Source organism: Sinohyriopsis cumingii, chromosome 12 (assembly GCF_028554795.1).
Source record: "Sinohyriopsis cumingii isolate HCF-2022 chromosome 12, ASM2855479v2, whole genome shotgun sequence".
In the NCBI taxonomy this organism is placed as follows: domain Eukaryota; kingdom Metazoa; phylum Mollusca; class Bivalvia; order Unionida; family Unionidae; genus Sinohyriopsis; species Sinohyriopsis cumingii.
The window spans coordinates 28,405,450-28,433,443 of NC_142972.1; the positions used below are offsets into that span (position 1 = coordinate 28,405,450).

Here is a 27,994-nt window from a genome sequence, read left to right on the forward strand (position 1 = left end):
TGCAAGATTGTTGGACGAAGCTGGTACTGATATTATTGATGTTGTCACCGATATTGATGAAGCCCCATTTGTAGATGACCTCGATGGATTTATTAATAATTTCGTGGTATACGATGATGTAGTGCTGGACAGACAATCAAATCCAGCTAGAATATTTCCTCGAGGCAGACTTAAAAACACAGACGTGGTTTATGTTACTCAGCGATATACACACATATCTAAAGTTATCAGAGATATCTGTAATATTTTAGTTGTTTAATGAAGTCGATACACATACTCTGCGAAACATTCATCAGATTTGGTGTTCAGGAGATATGGACATGATTAAGTTAAAAATCATCTTTTCAAAAGCACAATCTACTCAACACTGATTTTGAACAATAAATTTACATGATCCTCGATCGCGATATCGTATAGGTCTTGATAATATCTTTGGTTGAGAGACTGATAAAATAATGATTTCATTATTCACACAATACATCAACTGAGAGGGTGCGACCACAAATAAGTGTCCGGATAGGTAAACACAAATTATGAAAAACACAAACGACAAAGATAAAGTAACCCTATTAGAGAAAATCTCAGAAAGTTAGAGGCTTTGGTTTGACGTTATTGACCTTATTTTATATGTTTTTTTCATATGAGGTTTAATGTTCATAAATGGACTTTTCAGCAAGTGGTCTGTTCACCCTCTCTGCTGCTGATGGAGACCTCAGATATTGAAGGTGACTTTGACCTTGAGGGGACCAAAACAAGCGTGGTACCCAACACACTGTCATAAAGTGAGAATTTTAAGTCTGCCAACCTGTGTCCTATACTCCCCACCCAATTAAGGACTTACGCGGGAATGAAAGCTTCAAAGAAAACTAAAAATACTGAAATGTAACTTTAACCTTGAAAATGGAACCTCTTTTTGTTTCTTGATGATGTAGACATAATCAGTTTCATCCCATACTTTTCAACGGCCTTAAAAGTGTTAGAGAGGAAAGGTATGGGCAAAAGAACTAAAAATAATCATATGTAACAGCGACTAAGAAAATAGCGTTTATTTGCAATTTCGAGAAGTAATTGGTCACTGTACAAATGTCATTATCATTTGGAACGTGTCACATATGTGGAACTGAAGTTTCACTGTAACACATGTGGAGCCCATACTGGGTGGCACATATTTGTAACTTACGTTTAGGTAGCACACACATGGCAGATTGGTTGCCTCGCATGCCCATACTGGGGATTATGATATAAGCATCTTTGGACTCATGATACACTCATATCCTGGCAACATAAATTGTAAAGAACAAACAATGTGACAACATAACTACATCTAATTATTAAAGATACAGCAATTGAACCAACTAATCGTTGTTTCACTCAGCATAATTAATTGTATGCATACCCCCCCAAGAGAGAGAGAGAGAGAGAGAGAGAAAGAGAGAGAGACTTGTGGAAACAATGCAATAGGAATAACTTAATGTGTTTATGCTACATGGTCTTTCTACATACATGTTTTACTTATTGTATTCAGGAATAGGCTTGCTTGTAAAATCCATAGCATGATCATGGACCTTATGATTTTCAATTTGTAGACAGTTGTCCTAAAACAGACCACACCTTTTATAAATGGTATGATAAAGCGTGAAATGTATTACTTTTAAATAGGCAGCGACACAATTCTAAAGTACGCAATAAAACAGTAAGCATGTTCCTCCAAGTGATTGTGTCGTAAGATTGTGTCATGTTGTACTGTTCCATTTATGTAGTAATACCATGAGAGCTACATGTTAAATACAAGAATAGAATAGCATGTAGAATGTATTTTTTAAGCTGTAGAGTATGCATAACACTTTCAGTCAGGTTTATTTCCTGGACATTGTTTAATGCAGATTTGTCATCGTCCTTGCTTATAAGTATGTCATCCTCCTTGCTTATTATTATGTCATCCTCCTTGCTTATAATTATGTCATCCTCCTTTGCTCATAATTATGTCATCCTATTTGCTTATAATTGTCATCCTCCTTGCCTATAATTATGTCATCCTCCTTACTTATAATTATGTCATCCTCATTACTTATAATTATGTTATCCTCCTTACTTATAATTATGTCATCCTTCTTACTTATAATTATGTCATCCTCATTACTTATAATTATGTCATCCTTCTTACTTATAATTATGTCATCCTTCTTACTTATAATTATGTCATCCTCCTTACTTATAATTATGTCATCCTCCTTTGCTTATAATTATGTCATCCTCCTTACTTATAATTATGTCATCCTATTTACTTATAATTATGTCATCCTCCTTGTTTTTAATTGTGTCATCCTCCTTGCTTATAACTATGTCAGAAAGGCATATGGTTAAAAGAGGAATGGTCAGAATTACTTCACATTTTCAATAGTAGCTCGTACTTTACATTTACAATAGTAGCATGTACTTTACATTTACTACAGTAGCATGTACTTTACATTTACTACAGCAGCATGTACTTTACATTTACTACAGTAGCATGTACTTTACATTTACAATAGTAGCATGTACTTTACATTTACTACAGTAGCATGTACTTTACATTTACTACATTAGCATGTACTTTACATTTACTACAGTAGCATGACTTCACATTTAATACAGTAGCATGTACTTTACATTTACAATAGTAGCATGTACTTTACATTTACTACAGTAGCATGTACTTTACATTTACTACAGAAGCATGTACTTTACATTTACTACAGTAGCATGTACTTTACATTTACAATAGTAGCATGTACTTTACATTTACTACATTAGCATGTACTTTACATTTACTACAGTAACATGTACTTTACATTTACAATAGTAGCATGTACTTTACATTTATTACAGTAGCATGTACTTTACGTTTACTACAGTAGCATGTACTTTACATTTACAATAGTAGCATGTACTTTACATTTACTACAGCAGCATGTACTTTACATTTACTACAGCAGCATGTACTTTACATTTACTACAGTAGCATGTACTTTACATTTACTACAGTAGCATGTACTTTACATTTACTACAGTAGCATGTACTTTACATTTACTACAGCAGCATGTACTTTACATTTACTACAGCAGCATGTACTTTACATTTACTACAGTAGCATGTACTTTACATTTACTACAGTAGCATGTACTTTACATTTACTACAGTAGCATGTACTTTACATTTACTACAGCAGCATGTACTTTACATTTACTACAGCAGCATGTACTTTACATTTACAATAGTAGCATGTACTTTATATTTGCTACAGTAGCATGTACTTTATATTTACAATAGTAGCATGTACTTTACATTCACTACAGTAGCATGTACATGCATTTTCTGTCTTTGCAATTCATTGAGGACGTCAGTCAGAAGGTGTTCTGCTAAACGATCATTAAAGTAGGTCACATTTATCTAATTTTAATATACCAAACATCTTTAAAAAGTTGGCATCTAGCTAATTCTCACATGAAGCACTAAATGACTTTCATATATGCATTTTGATTCATTTAGTGAGTGTGTAATTAACCTTAAAGACAAATTAAAACACTATAGGTAATACTGACTTTTCAAGCCCCATATAAAGACACGATTTCAGGTCCTATTGTGAATATTAAGTCTGCATTCGGCATTTAGGATAAAACTGTTTTACTAAGAACACAGTGTGTACATGGTTTTGTTGCATGCACTGAAGAAACGGTAAGTACTTTAATCTTGAAAGTAGATAAGCTTGGAAATTCCTGTTTTTGCAGTCTAATAAGAATGGATACTCTCATAAAATCCATTTAGTGAAAGAATCAATACCAAATCAATTAGAAAGACACATTATAAAAACACAAAATTTAGTATGAATATATATGAGGCATACTACTTGTATTACAACCTTCCAATAAGAATAATAATTACACACATTTAGATAACAATCTTATTTCTCTAGAATGCTGAGTTGTCTAATACTCATAGAAAACTAACTTCCGGCCAAACGAATCTATGGCGGAGTTTATATATCTTTAACACTACTGTTTCACTCTGTTAAATATACTATTTGAGCAAGGGAAGCAATAAATTGTATTATGTGACGATCAATAAAGTCGATCATCTTTTGCAATACAAACTAACAGAAACACGAAAAGCAAAGTTTTGTTCTAATAGTAGATAATTGCTGCATATTTGTCACATTTAGGAGCACTGTAAGAAACACACAATAGATTCAGATTGGCCTTGAAGGATTCTCTTATTGGCTAGAGTCCCATTGCTGTTAGCTCTCGGTCCATCTGGCAAACTGCACATGGCGTGCAGTAATACACAGCACACCAGTCTTGGCAGATGGAGCCCTGTAAGAAAGTTAAACGTATGAAATATGAAGTTATGGGCTTTCTGCCACTCGATTACTTATATCGTGCCTCGAATGACAGGTTGAACACCGAATGATCAACTTGTCTGCACATTTCAAAAATGCAAATGTATACCTGTTTATAAACTGACATTATCCTCAGCATTGCAAGACAATGTTGGTTGTATGAAAGGAAAAAAAAACGATTTGAAATAAGAATGTAAGTCGCACTTTCACCATGTGTACAACTAATTGGTATGTATATCTTTTTGTAACTCTTGGTACATGACTGCATATATATTATGTGCATTTTTCCTCATGACTGTAAATTGTAATGATCATCTATAATCAAGATATTATATAGCTAACTTTTGTACATTGATATGAGATTCTATTTTAAGATATTAAGAGTGTCGATTGTGTAGGATCTGTAAATAGTTGCCGACGTAAGTGCTTATGACCGATAATAATAATAGTAATTAAACCTATTCACAAATTTGGGGCAATTTCTCATTGGTTGATGGGGTCAGGTGGATTCGTATAAGAATTAAATTATTTATCATTTGATGGGGTAGGTTAGGTTGTGTTTTTTTAGGATGTTGGATATTTGCAGTGTGCCATGTAGCGAGCAATAAAATGCGTTTTCACTCCTTATGCTTGTATAATAAACGTGTGGTGCTGAACAATTTGATCATTTTTATTTCTTATGTTCTTAATGTAGCGTCAGTCATCAGACGTATTTAATGTTGTGTTTAGATATCAGTTGAGAAAAAATAATTGTTTTTGTTATTCATTGGAATTAATCACTGTTCATTGGACTTAAATATTATTCTGGGGATATTGTGAAGTGTTCAGAGGAGTTCTGGACAATTCCATTTTGATGCATCAGTACGTTTGGCAGACCAGAATATTCAAGAACCTGCAATTCATTCTGAACATTCGATTCTTTTAGACTTGAATAAAATCTTTTAGGATTACGTTGGATTCAATTTATAATACTGTCAGTTCCTCTTAAGGTGGGTTTTTAATAACTTTGAAATTTAAATTAATTGTTAAACATTATAAAACTTGTTGGTTTTGCTTCTTTCTGTTCCTTAGCGTTTGACCATATAGTCGTAACATAATTATGTTGTGATATTTGAACACAAAAGCCCCTGAAGATATTTGACAAATAAAGTTCTCGTGATTCTTTATTGTTCCATGAATCTATATTTTAATCAAGAGAGTGAAAAGCTAATAGTAACAGCCTGTGTAAGTGTATATGCTAATGTAAAGAATCTAGCAGTCATTTTTTAATAAACCGCGAAATTATTTCGATATTATGGAACCAAAACATAAGAACGAAACAGGATGATAGATATATAGTTAAAATTGGTCATCAGCCGCTATGTTCCCTGGTGTCCTCCCCTAATCTCGGCTCACCAGACAGTGATGACAAGATATTACCCATACGTATTGGCTGCCAGTTCATTTCTTCACTTCACAGTCAAATTCAACTCGATGCACTTTCAGCTGCCTTGCTCAGTGGCTGCACCGATGTTTCGGGATCTCTTCTTCTTATTCCTAGTGCACTGAGCATCCTTTAGGTCGACCATGCATGTATCTTTCCGCATCCTACTTTCACCTAGAAGAGGCAATTTTTCCATTTTGCTGTACAGCTCTCTACTTATGACTGGTATTTATCCGTCTTCGTTTCATATGCCTCTTCCGTTATTCTTCCCATGGAGCGATCATTTCTACCAAGATAATCCATTTTGCAGTATGAGATGATATGACGATATCTGGACGAAGTGATGTCTGGACGAAGTGATGTCTGGACGAAGTGATGTCTGCATAACTGGCTGGAATATGAGTTTTAGCCCCAGTTCGCTCTCATCGTCCGTGCTTTCCATCATGTAATAATCCAGCACTTCTTCATGTTACAGGTTTCATATATCCCGTCTTTAACTGATTCCATGAACCGGGATCCTGGCCTCTCTCTAGTTCATGACTTTTTGCTGTTTTCTCTCAACAAATCTGCCATCTCTCTCAATACCTTGCCTTATCTCTATCTGTTTCGCTCTTGTGCGAAAGCAATCTGACGTGAGGGTATAATATGCTGGAGTGTAGCTCTTTTCTGGCACAACACAACGGGTACGTGGGACCATCTATCAGGTTTCATCTGTACAGATTTAAAGGCTATGGGAGAAGACCGTACACGGACCAAAGAAGGAACTCGATTCGCAATGGTTCCTATTGCCAAAAGTCTGTCCGTGTAAGTTTTCTGGCAGATGTCATCTTCTCCACATTGCTGGGACCCATTAGGAATGCTATTGCTGACTTCACATCCTCACCTCTGCGAATTTCTTCCTGGTCCATGGTACTTCGGCCTGCTGAGCTTGATTCATTCCATATCTCAAATTTAGAATGCCATATGCAGCTAAAGAACATACTAGCAAAATGTCCTTTTTAAAATCTCGGAAAAGCGAAAAGATAAAAGTGAAATATTTGATCATTGTTTGTTAAATATCGCCGTCTGACTAAAAGAACTGGAAAAGAACACGCAAGCCTTGTTCTCATTAATATTGTATAATCACCGTATTACTATCACATGGTTTAGCAAGAAGACATGTAAAATCGAGCAGAATGGAACAACATCAATTTAACAGAGTGTGATTTTAAATGCGTGGAAATAAATTAGAAAATCTCTTTAGCAGCCTTCGTTTTTATTCAAATTGTATTTTATTAATTTCCGACTGATACACATCGGATGTCCAAATGTGCCCTGTTCATCTAATGCATGCTTTATTCACTAGATACTCACACGAATGTCCCCTAGGGTCCGAGTCCGGGTTCTCATTGTAGCAAGTGCACCAGGGATAAAATAAGGCATGCACATACAGTCCCCCAGGCGACTGGACAGCTCAAGTATCGTCCATTCCATGCAAAAGCAGGTCTTCACCACTGAAATTATAGTATAGTGTACCCATCCGTAATTTAGCACTATACAGCTTTTCTGAGCCCATATAAAAAATTACCTAAAATTAAAAAATATTACAGTCACATGCAGTGGAAAGAGACATAGAAAATATGACACCACTCTTAAATACCAAGGTGCAAATCAAAATTGTGTGTGTTGTATTTGCTAAAGGTATGAGAACTTATGGCAATTGCTCCATACCGTTATATCCTAGTGTGATAAATAAGACGGTAATAAAAATGAATAAAAGCTAAATAAATCAGAGATCAAAAGTCAAATCAGCTATGCAGTTAGCTTTACTTTGTCAGTGCCTTTGTCTCTTCTGATGTGTCATGTTACTGATCAATCGACTGAAGGACTGATCTCCATCTATATCTGTCGCCACACACACACACACACACACACACACACACACACAGAGGACATTTTTGCGGACTTCAAAGACATACAGGAATGTGCTCTTTGTAATAATTTTCCATTATACATTTTTTGACCCCTCTAAAGGTATCGTCAACTAGAACTGATACTTATTACTGTCTATTCTAGGCATATATAAGCCTACAAATTTAGAATATCAATAATCTATAATGAGATTCGATAAGTGAAAAGATTAAACTGCACTTCTATATGCCCATTAAATCAGCTAACTGTCATCAATATAGCCTTCAACTACCTGTGCTGTGACAAGATTAGTGGACGACACCTCTATTGATTGTCTGAGAACGAAACAATGTGTAATACAGACATAGTGATATTTCAATTTTACTTCACTAATGTGTTTAATTGACAGTTTAATGGATATATAAATCAAACATAATTTGATAAAATGATAATTGCGATATCATATGACCGATGTCTGTCTGCTCAGAGTATTGTTAAGACTCTATGGTCTTTTAACGTATCACAATAATATAATCCAAAATGTCCATGTCTGAATTCACTATAATTCCAAATTAATGTTTTAGAACAAAAATATTATTGAGCACTTTTAATTCCAGTGAATAATAATCTCAATAAAAAATCTGGGCCAAATTGAAAACTGAACACAGCAATAAGACTGATTCTGCTTCCGATGTTAAGGAAAGAATGAGTAATTTTTCAAGTAAACAGCATTATATAAAAGGTTAAGACACAATAATAGAGTCAGGATGTAGGTTAGTTTCCTTCCTAAAACATTCGAAGGAATTGTCAAAATATCATACAGTGAGATAGAAGGAAACATATATACTTCCCTTGATAATGATCTGAATATTTATTCTATACTCATAAATAAATATTAGCTATATAATATATTGTTTACAAAATAAATGTCACTGGTAAGGTATACCAATAACTTGAATTTGGACAAAGGTCAAATACAAAATACAGATATGCATAATATATAAACATTGAAGAAAGTCAACAAACAATACAAATTAAATACACATAACAGTATGTGCCGGTCAAGGTCTTTGAACCGGCGGTCCTGTCCGAAAAATACACCGATGAAAGGAAGCCTGAGTAAATAAATCCAGCCAAATCTGAGGATGGATGTGAGCATTTAAAATACTACTTGCATACCCTAAAAGATATTGTTTAATAATACCTCCAATGACGAGATTGGAAATATTCAAAAATACTAGGGAATGTAAGGTGATTACTGATTAAATCAATGAAAACCAGCGCCTAATTGATTTAGGAAAACAAAACACGTATCGGAAGACTTGAAATTACGACTGGCGTGGTGCTACATAGAATTAGATTTATTTGATGCAATTTCTGACAAAAATTTTAAACATTTTCTTAGTGTGGAGAAAACTTATCCGCAACAGTAAAATCACCATAAACACCATAACAGCCTCAAACATATTCAGAATACTACATCATTAAGGAACTCACTCGAGCCGCAATCCGAACAGCAACCACAGAGTCCGGTCGTCCAGTCCCTAGTTCCATTTCTGCTCCCAACTAGTAACTTTGGACCCTGTGCAACGGGTTGATTGATGATCACCGTTGTGTTGATCTGGTTGCTAATTTGATTCATCTTTGGGTGCCCTCTGCAAGTGTTAGCTCTGATTTATATCATAGTTCTTCCCATTTTAAAGAGTGATGGTTGTACACCATAATAATATAAATAATTTGATGTAATTCCCCTTATGAGTATGATCCGATTAAAATACATTTTTCTACATCAAAATATACTGTATGTACAACAGAGACCTAAACATTCTAAATGACGTGCTCTATCAGTGTTTTGGATGCGTTATTCTCTGTTGGATATTTGGCAATGCACTCTTTCATCAGCTACTTAATTTATGTCAAGACAAAACTATGAACAAAATACGCTGTCAATACGTGTTCATTGTAGTAATTTTATTACCAAATAAGAAACTTCAAAACCGTACAGTGATAAAATTGAAAGGATTGAATTCTTATCTGTTTAGGTACGGGAATCGTCCTACTAACAGTAATAAAAAGAGAAAGGTTTGAATTCTAATATGTTTAGGGAATCTTTCTACCTGGTGAGAAAATATATCTTTACAATTCATGCCTCAAAGTGATTAGATTAGGTTTCATTTTTTGGTGAATTTGTTTTCTTCAAAGAAATGGTCGATGAAAATTTTGCTACTTACCTCATATGTGTATCGACTAGAAAACTTATAGGCCTTGCACTCTTATAAAATATTTCGATTTCATCTATCTACTAAAATTTCATGAAAATATGACGCGGCAAGGTATACCTTCCTTTCAAGATGGGGGGATATTTTGGTGGCTTGAACAAGAGATTCTCTGAAACTCCATCCATCTTAACTTACTTTTGAAAGCAAATGCTTTATACAAATACTGAATAGTTGAGAGTGGTTTGTAATTAACTGCAAGCTTTTCGATGTTTGTTTTGGAAATTTGCTTCTTAGGTTGTGGTTTAATATAAAGACAGGATGTGAAACAACATACAGACAGGATGTGAAACAACATACAGACAGGACGTAGGACAACATACAGAAATGATGTTGGACAACATACAGAGAGGATGTGGGACAACATATATAGAGGATGTGGAACAACATACAGACAGGATCTGAGACAACATACAGAGAGGATATAGCACAACATATAGACAGGATGTGGGACGGCATACAGAGAGAATGTGGGGCAAGATACAGAGAGGATATGGGACAACCTACAAAAAGGACGTGGGACAAGATACAGAGAGGATGTGGTACAACATACATAGAGGATGTGGAACAACATACTGAGAGGGAGTGGGCCAACATACAGAGACGATGCGGGACAACATACAGACAGGATGTGGGACAACAGACGGACAGGATGTGGGGCAACATACAGAGAGGATGTGGTACAACATAAAGAGAGGATGTGGGACAACATAAAAGACAGGATGTGGGACTACAGACGGACAGGATGTGGGGCAGCATACAGAGAGGATGTGGGACAACATAAAAGAGAGGGTGTGGGGCAACATACAGACAGGATGTGGGACAACATACAGAAAGGATGTGGGACAACATATAGACAGAATATGCGACAACATACAGACAGGATGTGGGACAACATAAAAGACATGATGTGGGACAACATACAGACAGAATATGGGACAACATACAGCATACATACATATGCTTTTTGTTGAGGTTATCACGAAGCCACATCTTGGTCTTACCTCTTTGAAATGTTTCTTTTTACCACAGGACTACTACTTGATTACAAGCATGCATGATACAGGATAGACGCTACTTTGTCTTTTAGACCCTATACAAGCAACGTTAAACAAGCTTTAATAACCCTAATAATTGGTTCTTTTTCTCTTCTCATCCAGTACATAGCTAACATGAAATGTTTAATCCTTGTTCAAACAATGAGATATATTGCATCTGTTCATGATGTTTAAGAAATTTCATATATCTATAGATGTTCTAAAATCACAAAATTTGAATCTCAGCAATGCGACTTTGTGTCTTCAATGTGAGCAAGATCTGTTCATTAACAAGAGTTTTGAAAATTTCTTACAAATTGTCAATGAATTGCTAATTTTTTAATTTATTTGCAGTGGTGATGCACAAATGAATAAATATGCAAGGAATATTCAAACTTGGTGACGTCAGAAAAATTCACCCATTAACTGATTAACCCCTGGAGAGTTTTGTCATTTTCGCCTGAAATGCGAGTAGGAAACACATTTTGGGGCTACTTCTGAATACATCCAAATAAATCGACTTGCAAGATATGTTAGGTTAGCCTTCGGCCTAGTTGTGTTAGAAACGTTGTTGTGCAGAAGGGTACAAGTTGGATTTTTTTTGTATTCATTGGACCTTGTTCTGGCCCCATTTTGTTCCCCAACTTATCCCACTTTTTGCAAAGGTCTGTGTGTTGTTCAGACCAGTCTACCTAAGATCTGCGGCCAAAAACGTCTGAAGTCCGGACACAAGATCGGATTCCGACCACGAGCGAATTTTGGGTGTAAAAAAATCGGGTGTCAAAAAATATGTTTTCCCTCTGTATTATTTGGTACCATGGTAGAGCTAGATCTGTCTGCTTTTCTGTAATACCATCCACTTTAGTGTATCTTAAATGATCTTGACGCTACAGAACTCGGAAGTAGGGTACTACCTCCTGACGCTTAAACGAGACGCCAGGGGTTAATGAGTTGATATGGCCTCTCAATGAATCAGAAGGCGACTAAGCAGATTTAGATGACAGGTGCGTATATTTAAGTGCTGGATCACATGACCATGTATCATTAACCCTAATGGCTGTTGAAACAGTGGGTAGTCAAACCAGCGAAACACTTTATCATCGTATCGACAGTTACCTTTCTAGTGATAGCGTCTTTAACTTTTACAATTTGAACTCTTTCTATATTAGAGACAATACGTGTATTGTTTACTATTCATTTAATATACAATTCGTTTCATAGGAAGGGTGTGTTTTTGCTATATCATATTTTGTTGCTTGAATTACAAAATACAAAGTTAGTACGTCAATTTCAAAATATTTCCAAGTAACTGATCTAATCTATGCTGCATTTAATGTCTTATGTAGTAACAATAACTTTTTCTACATCTACTGCAGTAACATTCATCACAGATGCTAAGGTTTCTACTACAGATAGTGTGAATGAACCTACTGACTTTAACTTGCATTACATAGATTGAGCATTACATCAAAATGGTTCTTACTGAAATTTGAAACCACCGTATATATGCTTCGCTACTAACACATGTACCAAAGTCTTAACGTATTTACCTATCTTAGATACAATTGTAATTTCCACCTAGCCGTCTCAAACATATTGAAGCAGATGCTGTTTGTTTTGTCAGCCCAGTGGGGTTTGATAATTTCAATGAGGTTTTTCTCTCACGTTTTCATATGAGTCATATGAATGTGTACCTTATGGTACTGTGTTTCGGCGCTAACGCCATAACGCTCTAATGCCTTCAAATCAGTCAGAAGAGGTGCTTCCTTCCCTGGTTTGGCAACATCAATCGATGTTGTCGTGTTGTTTATTATATATGTATGCTGAAATGATAAAATAGTCAAAGTGTCGGAGCAATTGCTCGACACCGAGTCTTCTGTGTGTTGCATGCCTCTCATAAGATAAGAGCAGCTATTGGCCAACATACGGCCAACTTCCGAGTCAGATTTTGTGAAACGATAACGGCGATACATTCTCTTTCAAACGGCACAGGTAACTTCAGTAATACACGCCCATTTCACGGTTCCACTAAACCACACCGAACCAGTTTTACGATTATAATGATATTTTCACCTGTTGCTCTTGGGTTAGTTTAAATGCGGTTTCTATTTCATACACGCGCGGGTCAAGATTTGGTTGCTACTGAACAGACGTCATGGCTACTAGGGTAGGACTAACACAACACTAAAACTTTCACTTTTCCTTACTCTTGTTTAATACCAAATTCTGGCGCTATTCTCCTTGCAAACATTTTTACTTCAATGTTGCTGGTATTTCTTTGTTAATATTATGTGTGCAATAGGAAGATAAGCTCAATATCGGCTTACTACTACTATCCAAAAGATAAGAATTCTTGTCACCACACTTCGCTGAAGCAAAATAATAACCGTAGTCACCCATAAATATGTTCTGCTGATGTTATACAAAATAAAAATTAATAACAAAAATAGAGTAAACTAACAGATAACAAGAACAATAAGGAAAACAATAACTGCATGCTAATAACATTGCTATAATTATTGGACATGACTAGTTGTAGAAGTAGATTACGTAGAAGTTTATTGAATATCTTAAAACCTTTTTGATCATTGTATTTTTTAATTTTTACTGAATATCTTGCAATGTTCTTATCATTGGATTTTTTGAATTTTACTAATTTTCTAGCAGTGTTTTTCTCATTGTATTTTTGAATTTTATCGACTGTCTTAACAATGTTATTATCATTGTATTTTTGAATTTTATCGACTGTCTTAACAATGCTATTCTCATTGCATTTTTGATCTTTCATCTTTTACGTTCTTTCATGAATTTAATTTTTTTCTCTATCGAGCCTCGACGACTCGGCTCAAATGGCCCGAAGGGTATTATTAGAACAGATTTTTTTCAGTAAAATTATAGGATTGAATCTTTCTCCAGATTGTATTAAACGTAAGTTTTCGTTAACTTATATTGAAAGTAATCTTTCACTAAATTATATTGAAATTAATTTTATTTTCTTCTGTAATACAATTGTCTACCATTTTAATAAAGATTGTGCTTTACGATAAATTACTAAACCTCTTGTACTATAAAATACATTTTCCTTGTATCTAAAATTCAGCAATTTTTAGACACTGTTGTAATTCCTTTTTGCTGAGTATGCTCGAAGATTCAAGTGTTTCTTAAAACAAATAAGCTGATGAATCAAAATGGCTGTCTGATGACGTATACAGACACGGAAAATATCAGTAAGGAAGACGGGAGTCTCATTCTGATTCGAAATGAATGAACATAAAAGTACTTAGACGAATGTCCATACTTGGGCTTGTCGATACGTCCAAAATTGCATATAAATTGAGAACAAGTTTGCGCAAAATCAGTTCATTCATATAGGATCAGAAGGTTCTGTCTGCTTTATAGGTAAGCATCATCTGTGTTCGTATACTTCTTTCAGGTATATGGACTTTTTAATGTCTGAGATTTTCAGGGTAAAAGTTCAGTCTAGACTCGATTATTTCGCAACATTTGTGTGAGTTCTTTTCTATTTTATATAATAAAGTATGGGATGTTCAATTATTTAAAGAATTTATTTTCATTCGTGTTTGTGGCATTTATTGTTGTCAAGAACGAATTCGCTGTCAGCTTCATGTTTAGTAACATTTAATTTGGAAATAAAATATTCTTTAAGGAACAAAGAATAATGTTTTAGTATCCTATTCCAAATTAGTATTCTATTTAATTTAGTAAAATATATTTCTTCAAAATGATTGCTGCATTAATCGCAACTGTTGAATTTTATACTATTTGGTCATCATGAGTTTAGTTGATATTTAGTTATCAGTATTATATTCTATAAAGTTTTTGTAGATGTATCTCCAGAATGTAATATACATGTATATTAATTATTTAAGTAAAGTTGAGTTCATTCATCGAGAATCACAAGGTTCTGTCTTCTTTACAGTGAACCCGTCTCTACCTCTCGTTCAGCTATTTCCCAAGATGTAGACGTATCTACACAGTTATAAGTGATACCTCTTTTTAAAAGAGCCTGAACTCTTTCCTTCTTTCTCTCTCTAACCATGGGCAAAGACATTTCTTAAGTATTAAGTATTTCCTTCTCATATCAAGAAGTGAGAAGAAGGTTATGATAAAAATCATTTTCATAACATATGTAAGATAAGTACACAAAAGGCGATTCTATGCAGAAAAATGGAATACCACGATCCCATTGAACCCAATATATCTTAATAACCTACCATATATCTTTTCGAGGGATAGGTAAATTGCCGTTGGGGCGTGTTAACTAAGGACCGTTAACATACCGAGCATCGCACTGGTCTTCTCTTCCTTACACTCCGGTTGACAGCGGGACCGTACATCAAGACTCTCCTCAGACAGCATTGCCTCTCTACATAAATCATTCTATTCCAAATAGCCTTATCTGTTATCGTCGTGATAGCCCATGATGATTTCACACACATGGAGTTCTTCGGACTGAACAGTATCCCCGAAATTAGGGTAGACGACTCAGCTTTTGTCTACGTCTTATCATGATAACAGATGAATTCATGAGGCGAGCCAGTGGTATTTATAGTCTAAGATCGACTCGAATGGAAATTACACGATTCACCAATCCAAAAGCGCGTTACAAAATTCAGTCAGAGCGAGGAGTCTCTCTTCCAATCAGAAGAGAGCTACGTGTGACCTCACATGCACTATATTGGAGCGCTAGCGTCTGTTCTCAGTGAATCGATGCGAGATAGTTTGAGCATGGCGGAAACTAAGAAGATCATATATTCTGATGCCGAGGAGTGATGGTATGACAGCTACCAAAACAACCACGGTTATACTTCCAGAAAAGAATGATTTTAATTGGGATCGAGTCAATTTTCTTTTCTCTTCGCAAGAATTTGTATGGGTACCAGAACCTTCAGCGCCTTCTTGTCCCTGAACTTGGGCAGACAATTTTAGACAGAGACAAAAAGAAGAATTTGATAAATGTTTACAAAAGCGGAAAAGCAGAACAAGCCTTTGGCATTCAACAGCAACAGCAACAAGAGGGAATATGAAAACGAGAGGAAGAGGAAGAGAAGAGAAAAAGGAAAGGAGAGAAGAACGACGGTGAAAGTCAAACGCTGACGGTGCTCCTAAGCAGTTTGTCACAGTTAAGGTATCTGAGTCAAATGTATCAGATTTATTTAACTCGACCTAAGAAAAAAAGACCTTCTCGGACCGAACATTCCAACCCAGTCACCACTCCCTCTACGTTGACTACCCCTGAGAGGCGATCAGCGGCAGAGATCACTATAAAATCATCCACAGTAGCCCATGAAGATGTAGTACATTGCCGTAGAAAGGATATAAGAAAGTTAAATCTTATTGTGTCCAGTTCATGAGTTTGTTAAAAAACAAATACCTAACGATCCTTTTTAGGGCCACTCACCTCTATAGAACAGAGATACTACTCAAAGATTGCGAAATCAAGTAAAACTTAAATCCGTTTTCCCATGATGTTTGAATGAAGTACGTGTATGAGTGCGTGCGTGAAGGTCCTTATTATAAAACTGGAAAGCAAGAGGCACATACTTTTTTCTTTCTGGTACATTTTTTGTTTGAATATCACAATGTAATTTCAAAACACAACACCAAAATTCCATTTTCTTCTTCTTTCACTCTCTTTTTTCCATTTGTATTTCTTCATTGGCACATGTTCGTCCTTGTCTTCACTTTCTTTTCGCAGTCTGGGATTCTTGCCTTTCTGAACAGGTATGGGTTCTTCTTCCTTTTCGAAAGACCTCTTCTTTCCCTCCTGTTTTTACTTGGATTGGTTCACATTTGTCTTACGATTCTCTTAAGACGAATGTCCTTTATCCTAACACTGATAACAGGTATCTCGATCTTTGTCTCTCTTTACCCCTGTTTTGCTTTGACGTTGTTGACAATATGTAGCCCAGTATCTTTTCTCTTGACAGATACATTAAGTCTGTTGACTTTTATCTCGTGAGGAATAGTAGTCCTTCGTCTTTTCAGAAGTAAACTTTTGAATGACTCCAAACTTTTGATCACACCAGCGATCTCATGTACCAAATCTCTGACCAGAAGGGTAAGTTTTGTTTACTCTTTTATGTTGACTGCTTGAGAGCTGAATGAATACTCTGACATTACCCCTATATATAGGGGTACTCTGCGTGTAAAATCTAGTCAAATACAACTTTAAAATCAAGTAGAAACGATCGAAAGATTTTAGTGAGGAAGAACAATAAAATAAGAGGCCACAACCTGACATCTCATCTCGCACATGAGCTGAAGTCTTTGCTTAAGTCTATGATACCGATTTCGAAGACTATATAAGTGAACCTGAATCAACGCCTTCCGCGTCTGCTTCCAGACAAAGAGAGGTTACCACCAGCGAAAGCCAGCCAGTAGCATTTAAAAGTTTTAACTCATTTCGAGAGACGGGAGAACGCTCCGACAGAAAAGTTATAACCTCAGCTTATACTTACACGGTTTAAAGATTTCGAGTCCGAAGTGCAACTCGAGATATCAGAAGGTTTCCTCACTAGAATTTCCGGGAATCCTTGATAACCACACTGAAACGATTGTGTCAAGTCAAAGAAGACAATCGTTTGAATCTCCATTTATCACGACAGTTTGAAATACCCGTCTCTATCGATTTGAGCAGTCCAACAAAATTGATACCTTCCAAATCCATTAAGAAGATTGAACACGTTCAGCAATCCAACAACCAATTTCACATCACCGATGGCAAAACGACACTTTATTTGACTCATGTATCCGGTCCGACACGGGGCGGTCACAGGTAACTGTTTTTTGTGGACGAACTTCGCAGTACCAAATGCAGCATGGTCTAAATTAACAACGACCAAGACCATACATGTTCAGCCCCAACCATCGTCGTGGATCGAACTGAGCCAAACAAAGCAAAACAAACAAACAAAATAACAAACAGAAGCAGAACACCTGTTACAGTAGTCAGGCTATCCAAAGGCAAGACATGCGGTATTCCTAAAATTTTGCAAGACGTCATAACTGTACGGTACACGTTGGAAATGAACGACATGTGGCGCGCGGACCTTTGGTGTTTCGAGGACTCGATATTCCAGACAAAAAATATATTCACGTCTATCATCACGAAGAACATTTCGATTGAATTACCAGTATCACCGGATTCCTCGTATATAAATAATATTGTAAGAAATGAGACCTTGAGTTTTAACAGACAGGAGAAACACATTTATTGCGAAGAGAAATATCGGGGGTGTTTAGCTTCTAAACCCTGTCTTCACGATGGAGAACGAATTAATTGCTCCACTTGTCAGGGAACTTTTGTCAACTAACATCTCATGACACAAGGTTCACAGCTGAAGGGTGCTTGCCAGTTCCTGCGATTTTGTGCTCTTCTTGTAGAGATCTCATACGCGCCAGCCACCTCAGAGCGCAATTTCGTCGAGGGAAGAAACTATATTATTTTTTGTCACCAAATGGAGTTTGAAAATGATTGCTGCATTCATAGATACAAATCGAAACAGGAGGATGGAAACAAAAAATGGAATTTCATCAATGTATGCAAGAGACAGGTATTCACATTCCTAATTTCTGCATGGCTCATCATGCATGCGAGAAGTGCACCAAATGACCAAACTGTTTTTTATTGACCCTACTGAGACTAAATTCCAGGAGAACGTTAAAAAAAATCTTTCATGGACCTAGCACTCTCTCCGATCTCGCCCAATGGGTCTTAGATCCTATTGACGACACATGGATCCAAGAGGACGTTTAACAATAGGGAGACTGCCGTCGTTGTGCCACGGTGATAGCTCACATTTTCTTGGGATACTATGGACAATCTTTTCTGAAATGCTATTAAGAACAAATCACTGAAATACTATTTAGAGTAGGCCCACCAAAGAACGAGAAGCTCTGAGTCCCTCTCTTCTATTCCCGGCTTGGAAATACAAAGACGAGTGTGTGTGCCAATTCTCACTCGTCTATAAATCAGGTACCTTGAAGAGCGTGCAATTACAGGACCGGGATGACGTCACAATGGTAGTAACCAATCATACCCAACGTCTTACTTTGCAGTTTTGGATACAGAATTATGATGAGCGTGTGTCGGTTCAATTTCCACTCATCTCATGTGTCGTGAGGCTTAATTACCCCATAATCGGTCAAAATTAAACAGTATACTTTGTATGCAAAATGCGTTTGCGGTTGTGGCTCTAATTCCCTCGCACACAATAAATTAAACAGTCCACTTTGTTGACATTAACTGGTCACGCATGCCTTATGGGCGCCAACGACTATATTGCAAGATAAGTAATTATGTCAACATACATTCAGGGCTGAAACGTTGGACAAGCCAAATTAGAGCGCCAGCTGCAGAGGGAAGAGGATGGAGGCAAAAAGCAGGATCCACGTTGTAAAGAAAGCTGAGGTTTTAGTGAGGAGAGTCAAGAATGAGGAAGTTGCAAAGATATAGGCTACCTGGAAGAAGGAGAAGAAGGAAAAATAAATTGAGAGGAAAGACAGACTTTAAGAGATTGAATACTAATTGGATGAAGGTACATAACAAGTTTAGAAGGATTGTGCACCCAGACTGGATGGTAAGAAAAATGTGAATTTCATCCAAAATCTGAGAACATGGTGGAAGAACTGAAGGAAAGTTAAGAAGAGATTTAAGGGCCCTTTTTAGGGCCACTCGCATGAATCGAAAAGATATACTCTTCTACTCTTGTCTCCCCCCGCCAAAAACAAAATTGTCTTTGTGTTGTATAAATATCATTTTGTTGGTGTGGACTTTTTTGTCCCCATAAATATTTTGTGCCTATAAAAAGCTTATGTCCCTATAAACTCTTGCCGCTATAATCCCCATGATGTCGCCCATATTAAATTTCCCATTGTCCCTATACATGGTTTATTCTTTTCTATGGAAATTCGCATTGTCCCCCAAGTATCCCGTATTAGTACTGATGATGCCCACCTTCTGTTTATTTAACGAGGCATGATTAAGTAATATGGATATGTATATATGTAATCTTTCTACAATCATCTCTTTACCTCTATTTCCGATTTCATTAATTTACTCTCAAATGCAGACAATGGCCGATCGATTTTCTTCTACACTTAACATTTGAAATTGGCTGAAATGATTTGGATATAGTCTGACAATTGTCAGGCCTGAATTATGATACATATTGTGACGTTTTTTAATTTTTGAAGAATAAGAAAAATTAATGCATTTGCTTTCAGACTTTTCAACCAATGTTCAAGAAATTTAATTGAAAACAAAAGTTATTAATTAGGAAATAAATTTGTTGATGATGTTTTTAATGTAACGGCTAATACATTTGGAAACCTATTTTATGCGTTAACCAAGCGAGTGTGAAGGACATTGGCTCAACTTGTCCTTTAAAACAAGCACTAGAAGCCATGCTTACTATACCTCCCTTATTTGTCAATCACATACATAGAGAAAAGGTATCGGATGCTATTCTTTAAGACATTAACCACAAATACGAACAATTTATGTTAGTATTGTTTACTTACCTTCCACTTTTTCCTCTTTGTTAAGAGAAATCGATAATTATAATTGAAATTAAAGTATTTTGAATATTTATATCGTCTTACCTTAGAAACACAACAGCTATGCAACAGACCCCGCAAACACCTCAAGAAAGAATGTCTAGCTGACAAATGTTCTGGAGGTCAGACCGTACGATAAACACATTGCATTATGTTATCGTCATTAGCAACAGTAGTATTGACATTATATATCCTACGCCACCTGCTATAGATATGACATTTTTTTCGATTGCCAAAGTAGTGTAGACAAAATATTCACGAACATTAAGAATAATGTTTTCAATGTGGCTATAATACACTCAGCCAAACATAAGCATGCCTTGTCCAAGTGCCTAAAGAGTCCAAGAAGATCTGCAAGATTCTTACTGTCTGAATTATAATGCCAATCTTTACATGCAAAATGACTTTTATGTTGCTACTCCATGGTAAAATCTGTTAACAAGTGCAGTCTTTAGATAAATGAATCCTGCTTTTTTCTCTAAGAATTATTGATGTATTTGTTTAAAAAATTCTTGTGATGTTGTTTGTGACGTTCAGAAATGGACATCATGTCTGTCACAGTAGCCTAAATGGGTCGCATAAATGCAATAACTAATCAAACTTGATCAACTAATGTTACAGAGAGGCAATATACAAATTTAAAATTTATCTGAGTGGATTTCTTCTCTCGGAAAGAAGTGCAAACCATTAGTTATTCAGTCTGGTGACATATACAAAAATATTGTAATTGGGACTTCGACTGACGATACTTAAGTATGTTACAGTAGTTTAAAACAGTCCAACCGCAAAATGAAAATTGATAATGTAAACACAAAGACCTAAACTAGGAATGTGGAGAAGTGGTATCAAAAATAAAACACTACTAAATTATAAAGTAATGAGATTAACAAGTTATTTCATCAAAAGGTAAATGATTTAACTTCATAAGATGGTGATTAGGCCTGCATCTACCTTAGCATTGTATTTTCAGTGCATAGACTTAAGACTAGAGTAATAATATTCAGAATGTTGTAATTTTGAAACAACACGGATCTAGAACTGAAAAACTATGAAAAAGGGTCTCCCGAATAATTATGACTCCCTCGAATGTTTTGTTTATAGGTTTTACGTATATAATGGCTACTTGTACAACAACGTATTATTTATTTTAAAGGAATCATGACATATAAGCCTTTAAACGACCTTTCTCCAGATTATATCTCCCACCGAACTGAGCTAAGATCATCAAATGCTGAGCATAATCTCAGATCAATAACTAATAACGAACTGTAAATTCCGTGGTCGAAAACCATCCTATTCAAAATTTCTTTTACCGTTTCAGCACCTTCCTTTAAGAACTCTTTCATGAGAGCCACATGACACAATGGTCTTTCATGACCAAATGTTTTATCCTTTGTAAATAAAGATTATTATTATTATTATTATTATTATTATTATTATTATTATTATTATTATTAAGAGTAGATAATATTGGCGTCAGTCTTTCCGTTAGTCTGCCCCTCTCGGGCACCCAATACGGCTAACACAGCAGTCATCTTGAAAGTCTTGTTATCCATACGCCTTGTGAATGGATGGACACCTGATGATGGGGTTATCACTACCGACATCTGATTCGGTATAGCTTGGCCTATGTAATGAGGGACTGAGGATATGGCCGTCATGTTAGCCATCTTGAAAATCTTATTATCGCTAATCCTGAACAAAAAAGTCATATTGACATGGGGTTTCACCGCAAAACGTCCTACGTTGTCTAGTTGGTGATATTTTTATGGTTATTACAGAGACCATCTTCAGAATCTGCCATTGCTACTTCCCCAAAATTATGACTCTAGATCTTAAAATAATTAATAGAAACAAAATGAAATCAACAATAGAAGTAAAATCAAGAAGTAATTTTCTCACAAAGTATAAATTTACGAGACACATACAGTATTGTGACTTAAATCCCAAATAATCCTGAATTTCACAAATTTATTGAAAGTTCCAAATGAATTTCAATAGTCCTGAACTTCCTTATGTGCCACGGTGATGTGATCCAGAGTGTTTTTGAATGAGTCCTAAGTAATCCAATTTAGGAATGTGGATAATCCATGTAGTGAATGAGCACTTGAGTAATTCCAATGAATATTTAAATGACTGATTCCTCTCAAATTAGATCTATGCACAATTAAAATGATTCTACAGACTGATCTCACAACAGGAATGAAACAGGAATCAATACTTGTATAGAAAGCTTCCGTTTATACAAAAATAATAAAATGTTATAGAATTCATTGATGCCATTAATTTCTAACTGGAAATTTTCCATCAGATTGTGTCTAGAATATTCTTATTTACAACTTACAATCAAGGACAAACGTTAACTACGTAAATATTTTATTTACAAATGAACATTATCCGAAAGCTTCATCTACAATAATGTACAACACTCAAGCACACACACTCTGTATATATATATATATATATGGTATGTCGATAGCAAAAGGTTATCTTTATAACTTCCTTTTGCATGGAATATATCATACCCAATCCCACACAAAAGAGCAATGAAAACGTTCGTAAATACCACGGATGACATGATACGAATCTGAAAACTTCTGAAATATTTTGTTCAAGTGCAGTTGTTACATTTCGTTTGTTCATCAAGGTAAGTATCTCATCTCACTCTAGGTAAATTATCTGCAAAAGCGTGTCTCTCTAAGGTACAGATGCTCAACTAAGCGGAAAGAATTTTCAGGAATGCACAATAAGACCATTTCTTCCTTTTAACTACTTAATGTTGTAACAATTTCTAATTTTATTTAGCGATAACACGTATTTTCATATTAGCTGCGGTGGTGGAGATATTGGACCTCAGAATTACATCGTTTTCATATAGTGTTATGTATATTTAAATTAATTGTTTTCTGTTAGTTTTAAAGTATTTTTATTCCATTACATGCTATTGTAATATATTGGTCGTATATTTAATTTTTGTGTGCTGACGTTTATTATGATTTTATGTTATGTCTATTTAATTTGTATTGTGAGATTGACATGTGTCCATAATGGAGGGTAGGTCTTCGGGTCTACATGACTAATGACTAAGTCACTTCTTTCGTTCTAAGGTATAGATGCTCAACTAAGCGGAAAGAATTTTCAGGAATGCACAATAAGATCATTTCTTCCTTTTAACTACTTAATGCTGGAACAATTTCTAATATTTTTTTATAGTTATAACACGTATTTTCATATTAGTTGCGGTGGTGGAGATATTGGACCTAAGAACGACATCGTTTTCATATAGTGTTATGCATATTTAAATTAATTGTTTGTCTGTTAGTTTTAAAGTATTTTTTATTCCATTGCATGTTATTGTAATATATTGGTCGTATATTTAATTTTGTTTGCTGACGTTTATTATGACTCGGGATAGAATGTTCAAGACTATTTGGGATTTGATTCAAAATAGTGTATGTGTTTTGTCAAGTTCGACTTCGTATTAATAGGGAAATACATTATTTGTCGAAATTGTCTGTTACCTAGTTTAAGACCATAAAATCGTGACAATATCAAAAGGTTGATGTATATTAGTGTAGGTCGGCTTGAAAGGAAAGGCGAGGACCTATTGATATTGCATCATATTTCAATTACAAGATGTTTGCATGAGCTGTGTTAAAAGAGCACATGTTCCTTTACAGATAATAATCAATATTGTGGTCGTATCTTCGAGAAGGTCAGGGCTTGTTCAGATTTTGTTTGCCTTTGTGTGTTTGAAAATAATTCAATCTTGTGCAAAAGCTCACCAAACATAATCATTTACCGTATCCGTGCAAATAGAATTGGACAATGATTGAAGTTCCTTTCAATTTATTTTCAGAAGTGAAAATTTAAGTTGTATTGATAGCTTAAACATGTACTATTGACTACACTGAGAGCACTACTTGAGACTATGCAATAAAGTATATCGCTTTTGATTATCGTGTTTACAGTATGAAGATCTCTACATTGGTCTCCCAAGAATTCTTTCTTAGACTTCATTAAAATATTTGCACAAGCTTACTGCATGTATTTGATTAAATTCAGTCTTGTGTGCACGATTTCTATCACTCTTTTTGAGACCGTAATACTAATATTCCATGGATGATATATTTAAACTAATATAACATTAATATGTTTATAAGAGATCGTTTTCGTTATGTGCTGTAAAAGATTACTTTATGTAATCCGCACGTTAACTTTGCGAAGTTGCAAAATTTGGCGATATAGCGTCAATAAAATTGGCATTACGGCCGTCATTTAGCAGGCACGACCTTATGGCAGGAAAACTTATCCTATAGCGACAATTGGAATTTAACACTAGTGTATTGATTGAACCATTTTACTCTTGTCGCTATACATTGTTTTTACAAAAATGGCGCTTCCACGACAAGGAGAATTTAACATTGTCATCTCCAGCATCCTATTCAATACAGGCTACATCATGTATAAGAAGTCATCGTATGCTATCACAAAGTTTACAGACACTACTGTATGTAAGAGAAGAGTATATATTGAAAGGCAAGGATGTCCCACGAGAGTATCAGTCTATAGATCTGTAGAACAGAAAAGCTTGCGTAGAGATTAGTGAAGCAGTTTTACATGTGTTAACTATCTTTCTGGTAGCAATCCAAAGGCGCTTTTCAGGGCCACCTAGATCTCTCTTAAAAGTATGGCCAATATGTGTGTGTTTGATGTGAGTTTATTTGTTTATCTTGTGTCTTTGATCTTCCACAACTAAAACTTAAATCCTGCTCTCTTCCTCAGTGTTCATGTGATTGGATAAGAGTATATTTGTGTGTATCTGCGAATGTGTCAGTTCAGCTACCCTTTTCTCACCTAATACATGACTTTGACTTGATATGGTTACATTGTAATTTGGTGATAGGGACTCTTTTAAAATTTTGTTTGAAATAGGATGGTAAGTTAATCATGCGGGGGGAGGGTATAGGGGTCGTATCAAATTGGTTTGGTTTATAAGGGGTTTGATTTCTATTTCTTACACTTCTGTTTCATTCTATCTTTATGGGTATTGTTAAGTATATTTAATTTAATTGTTTGTTTGTTACTTTTCGTTTTTTTTAAAAATTTCATTGCGTGCTATTGCAAGGTATCATTGGACTTGACCTTGTCCGAAACTGAGTTCAATTCTGCATTTTGTGTAAACAAGTAATACATAGCTAAATTATTCTCTCTGTGTATGGGCTTTATTTCGGTCAAAGTTTTGGAATGTGCTAATTGTAATCTAGGTTATGATTTTAATTTTGCAAAGATCAAGATCATTCTAGAAGGTTATTTTCCATTAGGTGATGATTTTACATTTTAGAAAATGCTAATTGTTACCTCAGGTCAAGTAGAGAACTATATATATATATATATATATATATATATTATATATATATATATATATATATATATATATATATATATACACATTGTACCTGTTAGGGCTTGATCATTCACGCTGTAATATCAAGCACTTTAATGTTGTATTATGTTGTGACTAGTTGGGTTGAATAATATTTTCTTCAAAATATTGAATTGTAGAGATTATTTTCTCTGGAAATACAAAAGTGCTCTGATAAAATCCGCTGATAAAGACATTCACTGGACTTTATACTGAATTCAAACCTGGAATTATATTACTGTGATTCAACAAAAGACTGTTGACACATAAACACTCTATATGCTATAACAGACAGATCATAGCCTTGAGTTTTTGGATTTTTTCGAGACTTTTACTGAGTTTTATTCAGGACTTTAAATTACTAGGACGTGTGTCTGAAATTCTTGGTTTATTTTGGGATTTAATTTGCAATACAGTAAGTTCTTTTTTCTCATTTCCACTTTGTATTTTGTTAATTATTTTTCAATTTGTAGCATTCAGAAATAACGTGTCCTTTCTCCTTGCAATAGGTACACGTAGGAAGAGATTAGGATTGCTGATCAGTCTTTTTAGAATCTTGATTTCTTAAAGTTGTGCCAGATTGAGATTTGTAAGGGCTCGTATTAGACTGAAATACTCTTTTACCAGAAGACTTTCTGACAAAAGGAACTTAACGCGCTGAAGGAATACTCATCAGCAGTACAAGCGGGATTTTCTAAAGTTTCGACCTTATGCTCATCAAGATAAACTATTATGCATTTATTGAACTCCTCAACTAATGTTAGTTGTCTGAGATTTTCGTAATCTTTATTAACCTTTTCAGAAGAGCACCACCTATCAAATTATCGTGTATTTTCCAACTAAACTTCGAGTTAGGTGTGGTTAGTTGATTTTCTAGAATTTCTAAAACTTTATCGATAAGCCTCGAGTACCAACTCAAAACCCTTAAAGATATATCCTTAACGACATCATGATCAGCACTCTGCTATGTGACAGTGAAATGTAAATATCACTAGCTTTGCCAGTAAGTACGCATTGTAATATTAAAGTCCAGTGCTCTCGTGACCATTTCAAAATTTAAGCAATTTTCTCAAAATGAACAAAATATTAATCTAGGTCCTTTTCCTGAAAGGGGGGGGGGATAACAACTTGATTTTTCTGAAAACTTCAAAGGTGATGGAATGCTTTCCATTTGCCAGTTCTAAATCTTTTAATCTAATTTGAAATTCTATTTTTTCCATTTTTCTTTGCATTTGTCTTTCCTCTCTTTCTTCCAGCCATTTTCGTTCTCTCTCTGTACTGTTTTTCTGCATTTTCATCATTTCTACCTGAAACTCTTATTCCAACCTTTTAAGCTGTGATTCCATTTAACAATTTTCAAACCAATCCAGGGTTGGATTCAAAACAAAGTTCTCTACATTAGATGATATTGTGATAAGCTTGTTATTAATATTTCTAAAATCTAAACTAAAACCTGTGATTTTTAATGTTACAAAAACAAAGTGAATCAAACTTTTAAAAAAATCGTTTAATGAAATATTTTGCCGAAATTTTTATCCCAACGAAGAATACCCAATTTTCTGTTACGCGTCTATGCTCTTTAAGTAAGTGACATAAAAGAGTAAAAGACAACAATCTTTGTAAAATTTAACAAATAATTTATTTCCCTTGAATACAAGGTGAAAATGAGAAAAATGAGAAAAAGAACTTGCTGTATTGCGAATTAAACCCTAAAATAAACCAAGAATTTCAGACACACGTCCTAGTAATTTAAAGTCTTGAATAAAACTCGGTAAAAGTCTCGAAAAAATCCAAAAGCTCAAGGCTATGACGTGTCTATTAATACAATTCCAGGTTTGAATTCAGTATGAATTCCAGTGAATGTCTTTTTCCAAGAATTTTATTAGGGCACTTTTGTATTTCCAGAGAAAGTAATCACTTGAATTATATATATATATATTAGCATTTTCTAAAATGTAAAAACATCACCTAATGGAAAATAGCCT

The 27,994-nt window shown here is 35.0% G+C and overlaps 1 protein-coding gene across 1 annotated transcript; it reads right to left on the reverse strand.

Annotated features, from left to right (window-relative positions):
- Positions 1–1,031: 1,031 nt before the first annotated feature.
- Positions 1,032–20,682, reverse strand: LOC149786156 (cornifelin-like). The gene is made up of 4 exons (XM_089976508.1): positions 20,630–20,682; positions 9,187–9,344; positions 7,153–7,292; positions 1,032–4,350 (listed from the first exon to the last, which is right to left on the reverse strand). The coding sequence occupies exons 2-4, from the start codon at positions 9,329–9,331 to the stop codon at positions 4,258–4,260; spliced, it is 378 nt and encodes a 125-aa protein (XP_089832634.1). The 5' UTR covers positions 9,332–9,344; positions 20,630–20,682; the 3' UTR covers positions 1,032–4,257.
- Between the last annotated feature and the right edge of the window lie 7,312 nt (positions 20,683–27,994).

Bases quoted from the DNA above. Each gene is read 5' to 3' on its own strand.
- LOC149786156 (XM_089976508.1), bottom strand. From the start codon at position 9,331: ATGAATCAAATTAGCAACCAGATCAACACAACGGTGATCATCAATCAA. The intron at 7,293-9,186 runs GTGAGTTCCTTA...CTATAATTTCAG, and splicing joins CTGTTCGGATTGCGGCTCGA to TGGTGAAGACCTGCTTTTGC. The intron at 4,351-7,152 runs GTGAGTATCTAG...ACTTTCTTACAG, and splicing joins GGACCCTAGGGGACATTCGT to GGCTCCATCTGCCAAGACTG.